Here is a 7,455-nt window from a genome sequence, read left to right as displayed (position 1 = left end):
GCGCTGGTCCTTAGGGGCACACACACGAAGACTTCCCAGCTATCAACACAATGCCAGGTCATCTCCGGTAGGAGAGCAGCGAAATCAGCGCGTCGGCGGCTCGTTTTGGCGGTGGTTGTGGTCATTAGGTGGTCCAAGGACTTTAATGTATTTTTTATTATGATTGGAATGTTTTGTACTTTTAGTTCTTCTTGTGAACTTATACAATAGATTATGATATTCTCGCTGAAAAATAAATAATTAATTTGTCTTACATTGAACTTACTTAATTATAATCAAAGTGTCTCCAAATATAAATGTTATAATACTCCGAGTAACTATACTCTTAGATTGGAAAATATTTCATATCAGATCTTGATATTTTTTCTATAATTAAGCCTGAACAAATAATAGGCTTGTAAACACGGATGGATAGAGTAGAGAACACACAAAGTCTACTTGATGTGTTATTCATCATGAGCTGTGGTTCCTCGAAGCAGCAGCAGACGAGCATTTGCCGTCGTTACCGGCGAGCATGCGGTACTTGTCCTTCCTGGAGAGCATGGTGCAGCTGTACCCGAGCGCGTCCCCCATCGTCTTCTGCACGAGGTTGGCCATGTCGGCGCTGGGCATCTTCCCCTCCCTTACCGCCGCCGTGCTCACCCGCTCCAGGAACTGCACCGTGTAGCACATCCTCGGGTTGACGATGTAGTAGAGCGAGTCGAGGCACTTAAGCCCGCCGGCCGTGGTCGGGTAGAACATTGCCGTCTCGACGGCGATGCCCACGGGTACCACGTCGTCGCTGAGCTCCGCGAACAACGGGCTGAACCGGAGCAGGTACGGCTCACGGCAGGTAGTGCCCTCGGGGCAGACGACGACGAGGTCGCCGCGTTCCAGGAGGCGGGCCATGGCGCGGCCGTCGGCGTCGCGGTCTCGTGTTAGCCGCACCGTGCGGCCGATCGGCGAGATGAGCTCCGAGAGGCGGCTGAGGCTGTACGACACGGCGCGCACCTGCCGGTCTAGAGCCACCGACACGTAGACCGGGTCGATGAGCGTGCGGTGGTTGCACACGAACATCTGCCCGCGCCGGCGCCCTCGCTCGTCGCCGTCTGCGCCCTGCAGCGGCGGCCGCTCGCCGCCGTCTTTGAGCCGCCAGGACATGCCGGTGGCTGCCAGGATCGGCGTGGAGTACCGGTATGGGACGGTGAGCGCGACCACCAGGCGGGCGGCGCCGAGGGAGATGCCGAAGGGCAGCCACATGAACATGGCGAGCGTGCTGCCGGCGGTTGGCAGGAAGGCGAGGCGGCCGTCGTGGAACACCACGGCCTTGGGGTACTTGCTCCTCGGCAGCGCCTGCCAGGTGGCCCTGCCCTCCCGTGTCACGAGGTAGATATCCTGCTCAATCGTATAGAGACAACAGAGTAATTGTTCACAAGTTTGACATGCGTGTGTGCCGGTGTGTGCACGGCACATGGATGAGAAAAGTGAAATTTGAGAAAAATTAATGACGAGCAACCGAATGCTTACTTAAAAGGTGTACTAGTGTTCAAAAAGTTTCCATTCACATCACATCAGTAGTAATTACAAATTTTGTACTAGCTGCTCCCTCCAAACTACTGGTACAAGATATAATATTTATCGTTGAATTGCATGTTTTCTTGATACATATTTTAGTGTGTCTATTCAGATAAGTATTATGGATGGAAGAAAGTAGCAGATTTTGAGTCATATATATAAAGAGGAAACTTGTGCGTGTATGTGTCATGATAAAGGGTAGGTAGACGAAGCTCGTGACCAAGTGGTACAAGATACCTGCTGCTCGTTCGTCAAAGTGTGGTGACAGGTGTCATATATACTTTGGGTACCTTGTTATCACTAGTATGGCATGAATTCATCATGAGCAGGTAGAAAAGCATATTTAGATCATGAATGATTGCACGATGAGTACGGCACCAGCTATATTTGACGGATGAAATGTGTATGCATGTATACCGGTACTACTTTTTACATGTTTCTTTGCAGAGATACTTTTTCGCCGTTTTGAACACAAAAATACATCGCTGCAAGTAGAAACTAGAAAGAGTGCGGTGTAACCGTGTAGAGCATGATATCTGAATTCCCTATAAAAAAGAGTATGATATCTGAACAAGAGACGTAAAAAAAAAAGAATAAAACATGCATGCAACATTACTGATTTGCTGGGTGGTAGTAGAGATAGTCATGTAACATTTCTCAGCTTATATCAACCTCTGACTCAACTAATGAAGACCAAAATGTATGCATATTATAATGCTTGACTTGTTTTCTACCAAGAGAAAACATGTTGATGTTGCTACCTTACTTATTGGAGATTTTGTATTGAAGAGACTACGTACCTTGCAACAGCGTGAGAGAGGATGGCGGAGAAACTCCGGCGAGCCACAGAATCCCACGGCATCACCACACTCGCCCATGATCTTCTTCTTCTTCTCCTCCAACACCACCTCGTCTTCTTCCACCATGAGACCGGTGTAGAACCCCCAGAGCACCTTCATCTCCCTCCCGACGACCGCCTCCGCCCCGAGGTACTCCGACAGGAACCCCTCCACCATCACCCTCGGCAACCGCCTCGTCACGCACACCCTCCTCCCGCCGGCGGCACCGCTCATCCTCATCGTCTCGAACCCTTCTGCGGCCACGTCCTCCATGAACCACTTGGGCAGCACGGCACAGCCGGCGCGGAAGCGGCTCGCGCGCAGCCCGCAGAAGGCCACCATGGCCATCACTCTCACTGCCGCGTCGCTGTCGCCGCCCATGCAGAAGATGATAGGGTAGAGGAGGAGGAGCACCATGCCTCGTACGTACCCTCCGGCCTCCAGCGCCACGAGCATGAAGTAGGGGAAGAGGGATGACGACGGGAGCAGGAGCCCGGTGTCCACGTCGAGGATCAGAGTTCGCGGGACGGTGAGCTTGTCTTCCATTGGAGGGCAGGAGGAACTATGGTGGTTGTGCAGCGTGGATGGGTGCGGTGGCGATGCGGTCACGGCGGCGGCAGTTGTCCGGCTGGAGACGGCCGGAGGCCTAGTACTCCTCCCGTGGAGGAGGAAGGAGAGCAGGGCGGAGAAGAGCCTCTGCGAGAGTTTCTGCTTCTTGGCCATGGTGGATTGATGTTCTGGATATCGTTGATGGCAGGGCAGCGAGAGCTGCACCTAGCTTATATAGGACGAGGACAGCAGCAGCAACTACCTACCTAGCTAGCTTGCCAAACATCGGGGGACCGGGTTCATGCTTTTTCTACCTCATGTTATGACATGCATGTATATATGCATTGCCTTCTCTTGCAACAAACTCACGCTAGCTAGCTAGGTAGATAGAGAGAATGAACGCATATGTCCTTCCGTGGGGTTGGTTTTGGACTCTCTCAGCCCTGGCTTTTATGAGCGAAAGGAATTTCTAGAACATGGGTACTGCGCTCATCTCGGATGAACTAAATCGAGTAAAATACTACTCCTTTTGGGCGGGAGGGAGTACAAAAATCAAAGGAAATATATAGACCACAAATAATGCATGTAGATGATGTATGAAGATATATGCTGTCTCGGGTTTGAAAACATAAGTTCAAAAATATGTAACATGGTTTAAAAGACAAAGTTCATTGTTCATGTTTCCGATTTCTCTTATTATATATGGAGGCAACATACGATCGATTTTTTTTTTAAAAAAATTGCACAAATGAGACTCAAGTCAATATGTACGTATGTGCATAATTCATTTTAAAAATCTTATTATGAAATTCTGCCGATTAGGAAACTGGGGTCTGGTGAACCGATGCCCATACCATACTATCTTTTGGCAACAAAAAAAAAAGTGAAACACAACCATTTGGACGTCCTGAATTATCGGTGATGTCCAACCGCTTTAAGATTTGGGCTGATTCCCCTGTAACCCCTTTGTCTCAACCTTTTCTCAAGTGCGGACATGTTTTATATGGAGAGACCACCCTTCCCTTTCTATTCCTTTCTCTATCCATCAACAATGTAGCACACAATTTTTTTCACCATTACACGATCACTACTTTTTTTTGCCCTGAAGGGTATGCAAATTTCCATGTATTATGACCTTTCACCATTGCATGATCTTCCATTTTATACATGTAGAACAGATAAAAATTCCAGGAAATCAATTTTCTTCACAATGATATGTTCACCAAAATTCCTACCTAGCATGTAACAGGAAACAAATTGCAGGTATTTGAGATTATGTGATTACCGATTTTCTACCATTTAGGTGGTAGAAAGTTTCATGTGTTATAGGAAACAAAACAAATAATTGTCTTCATAAGAAAAGGACTTGAACATATTTATAAAAGATCGGTCCAATTGAATATGCATGTGTTGTGTTGTTCACTCATTTGTTTCAAGTTTTTGCTTTATTTATAAAAGATGTACCCAATTGAATATGCAAGAAAGAACTTGCAAGCCTATTTTCATTGCTAGGTGGATTGGATCAGAATCGGATTACTATGTATAGCGACGAAGGTAGATTGTGGATTACTAGTCTAGTTTGTGCCTTCGCAGCTCGACACATAACTATATAAATATGATATTGAAAGAAAAGATATTTCACACTTACTTTTTTGTTACTAGCCAAATGCTTGTGCTCTTCTATAGAAGGTTTTTTGTGTGTGCATTACTTGAGTTGTTTATCCTTATAAGGGCATCTCCAGCGGCGCGACGCAAACGGTCGTTCAGCGACCGTTTTCGTCCGCCGTGATCGGAAATGCGTCTGGCACCACCTCCAGCGGGGCGACGCAAAGTAACCGGGCCGTCCGCGGAGATCCAAACCTGCCCAAATATGTGCCAGGTTTGCGTCTCCGCGGACGCTCGGCGGTCGCGCCTAGCGTCCGCTCGCTTCCCCACGGGCCCTCATGGCAGCGACCCAGGTTCGATCGGCCTCGAATTCACAACGCGCGCCGGTGTGGCAACCGCGCCGATCAACCGCCGCAATGGAGCGCCGAACCGCCGCGGAAGAGCAACCGCCAGCCTCTTCGTTATACGTGCCGCCGTTAATCCCCGCACATTATAACCCCCGCGTCTACGGCAATTCAAGTTCAACCTCCCCGATTGACTCCACTTCCTCCGGCCTCGAGCTCCTCCGAGGAGTTCGACTCCGAAGACAGCACCGACCTCCTCCACCCGGCCAGGGACGCAGCAGCCCTGGCACTCGCGGCGTAGGAAGTAGAGGAGGAGCTGGCGGGCCACGCTGCGTTGTATGCCGAGCTGGAACAGCGTAGGCTGGCGGCCGTCGCTGCAGCAGAGGACTCCGACTCGGAGATATCTTGGTCCTCCGATGACCCTGATGCGTCGACGCCGGAGGAGAGGGCGGCGGACAAGAGGGCCATCATCGAGTCTTTCGAGACGCTCAAGGACGACGCCGCCAACGCGAGGCTGGAGCAGGCACTGAGCCAGTATGCGGCGGCGCACCGAGCCATAGCGGCCGCGCGGGAGGCGGCGGAGAAGCACAACGACGATGCCGGCCCGTCAGGAAGCAAGTAGTCTAGGCCTATAGATCTACTTTGTATAGTTTTTATGCATTTTTATGTACTACTTTGAATGTTTTTAACTATGTTGCAATTCAAAAAATGGGTCGCCCCGGTGGGAGCATATCCAGACGCAAACGGATGCGCGGACAAAATATGTTCGCGGGGCGACGCAAACAGACGCTCGTGACCACTTTTGAGTGTCCGAAATACGTCGCGCTGATGGAGATGCCCTAACCACTCTGCTCCATGGTCCATGATAAGTCTGTGATAAGGACGTACACCGTTGTTATCCTTATACCGACCGTGTCGCCGTGGCAAGAGCTTGCCGTTTTTTCTCTCAACAAGCAGGGCTCTCCGCGATTAGCGCTGCGATGCACAACGATGTGATACTGTTTTCCTTTTTTTCTGGATACCAAGCGGAAGGAAAGAAAGAGACATGCATATGATTGGACGGACTGTAAATTGTAGTGCGTACATGCAGGACAGAGATTTGGTGCACATGAGCACCAGTAATTCCGTTTTTTAAATAAATTAAAAATCATATTTTTGAATTTCAAAAAATTCTGAAAAACATATATCCATATAGCCAATAATGTATCCCATAAACGTGTAAAATATCAATTTCAAATACTTTATATTTTAAGCTACACAAAAAAGACAAAAGTGTAGATCTGGGTAGTCATCTTCAAATCTACAAAAATATGTCAGATATTGTTTTTTTTGTCTAGCTCAAATTAAAAATAATTTTGGGTTGTGATTTTCTATGATTGTGAGATGTATCACTAACAATCTACAGAATTATTTTTCAGATTTTTTGATAACTAAAGAATATTTTTAAATTTTTTTTAGAACGGCGAGAGCACTGGAGCTCGGGGGCCAAATATACTTTTCGGTACGTGCATACCTGATGTAGCACAGTTCCATCAGGACTTTTCTAATTCGATAGCCTTCGTTTCCCGTCTTTAGGGTTTTTGTTTGTAGGGGCGGTGCTCAGGTGGTGGTGGCGGCGCCTCGTGCAATAATATTTCCCCGGCTTCAACCCCATCTCGACGGCGACGTCGAGAAGCTTGTGGGTATGGTGTGGTCTTCGACGATTTTGTCTGGCTGTGGGGATCTTCGGACGTCAAGGAGCTTCATCGGCAGTTCATCCTACTTCTTCGTCTCCGGAACGGATGTGGTCTTTTCGATCCGTTCGGCGACTTCCCGTCCGCAATCAACAACGTCAGGCTGGCTCAGGGAGGAGCGGCAGCGGCGGCGCGCCGTCGACACGGTCTAGAGGTTGAAGATGAAGGGCTTCTCAAGGATCTCGTTGTAATTTTCGTTTTTCTTGAGCTGCTTTGTACTGTTCGGTGTTTCTTTTAATGCCAGTGTCCTATTCGCAAAAAAAAAAGTTAGCTAGTGCAATCTGGAAACATTTAGGTACGTACTAATCACGAAAACGGGCCTGTTGTTTCGGCTTGGGAAGGGCATTTAGTCTAGGTTTTCCAATTGAATCAAGACTAAAATCACATTACTCTTTTGTCTCGGTTGTGTTACAAACTGGAACTAAAGGTCCTTCATATCGGCCGCGGACACATGCTGGGGCGGAGGACCTTTAATTCTGATTTGTAATACTAAACGTGACTAAAGGCCATTACGACTATATTTTTTTAATCCAAAGGTTTTAAAAAAATTAAAATTTCTAGTATTTAAGTTATTTGACAAGTTTAATCTCTAACTACACTTAATATCTAGTCAAATTACTTACTCGTTGTCGAATTTACCACTCAGTCACCCATCCTCAAACTACACTTCAACACTAGCACGTTTAATTTTTAAGTTCTTTTTGTCCCACTTTAATTGTTGGAGATATGCCCAAGAGGCAATAATAAAAGTGGTTATTATATATCTTTATGTTTATGATAAATGTTTATATACCATGCTATAATTGTATTAACCGAAACATTGATACATGT

At 47.5% G+C, this 7,455-nt stretch overlaps 1 protein-coding gene across 1 annotated transcript; it reads right to left on the bottom strand.

Moving 5' to 3' along the window:
* Positions 1 to 233: 233 nt before the first annotated feature.
* On the bottom strand, positions 234 to 3,236 carry LOC124699090 (probable glycerol-3-phosphate acyltransferase 3). The gene is made up of 2 exons (XM_047231457.1): positions 2,355 to 3,236; positions 234 to 1,374 (listed from the first exon to the last, which is right to left on the bottom strand). Exons 1-2 carry the CDS (start codon positions 3,114 to 3,116, stop codon positions 454 to 456), a joined length of 1,683 nt encoding a protein of 560 aa, XP_047087413.1. The 5' UTR covers positions 3,117 to 3,236; the 3' UTR covers positions 234 to 453.
* Positions 3,237 to 7,455: the final 4,219 nt, after the last annotated feature.

This window comes from Lolium rigidum, chromosome 3, assembly GCF_022539505.1.
Source record: "Lolium rigidum isolate FL_2022 chromosome 3, APGP_CSIRO_Lrig_0.1, whole genome shotgun sequence".
Taxonomy (NCBI): Eukaryota; Viridiplantae; Streptophyta; class Magnoliopsida; order Poales; family Poaceae; genus Lolium; species Lolium rigidum.
Note: the sequence above shows the minus strand (reverse complement) of the source record. Positions and strands in the feature narration are given on the sequence as shown.

What these genes read in the sequence shown, in the direction of transcription:
- LOC124699090 (XM_047231457.1), bottom strand. Translation starts at nt 3,116, where the DNA reads ATGGCCAAGAAGCAGAAACTCTCGCAGAGGCTCTTCTCCGCCCTGCTC. An exon ending in CTCTCTCACGCTGTTGCAAG is followed by an intron (nt 1,375 to 2,354) that starts GTACGTAGTCTC and finishes ACGATTGAGCAG; the next exon opens with GATATCTACCTCGTGACACG.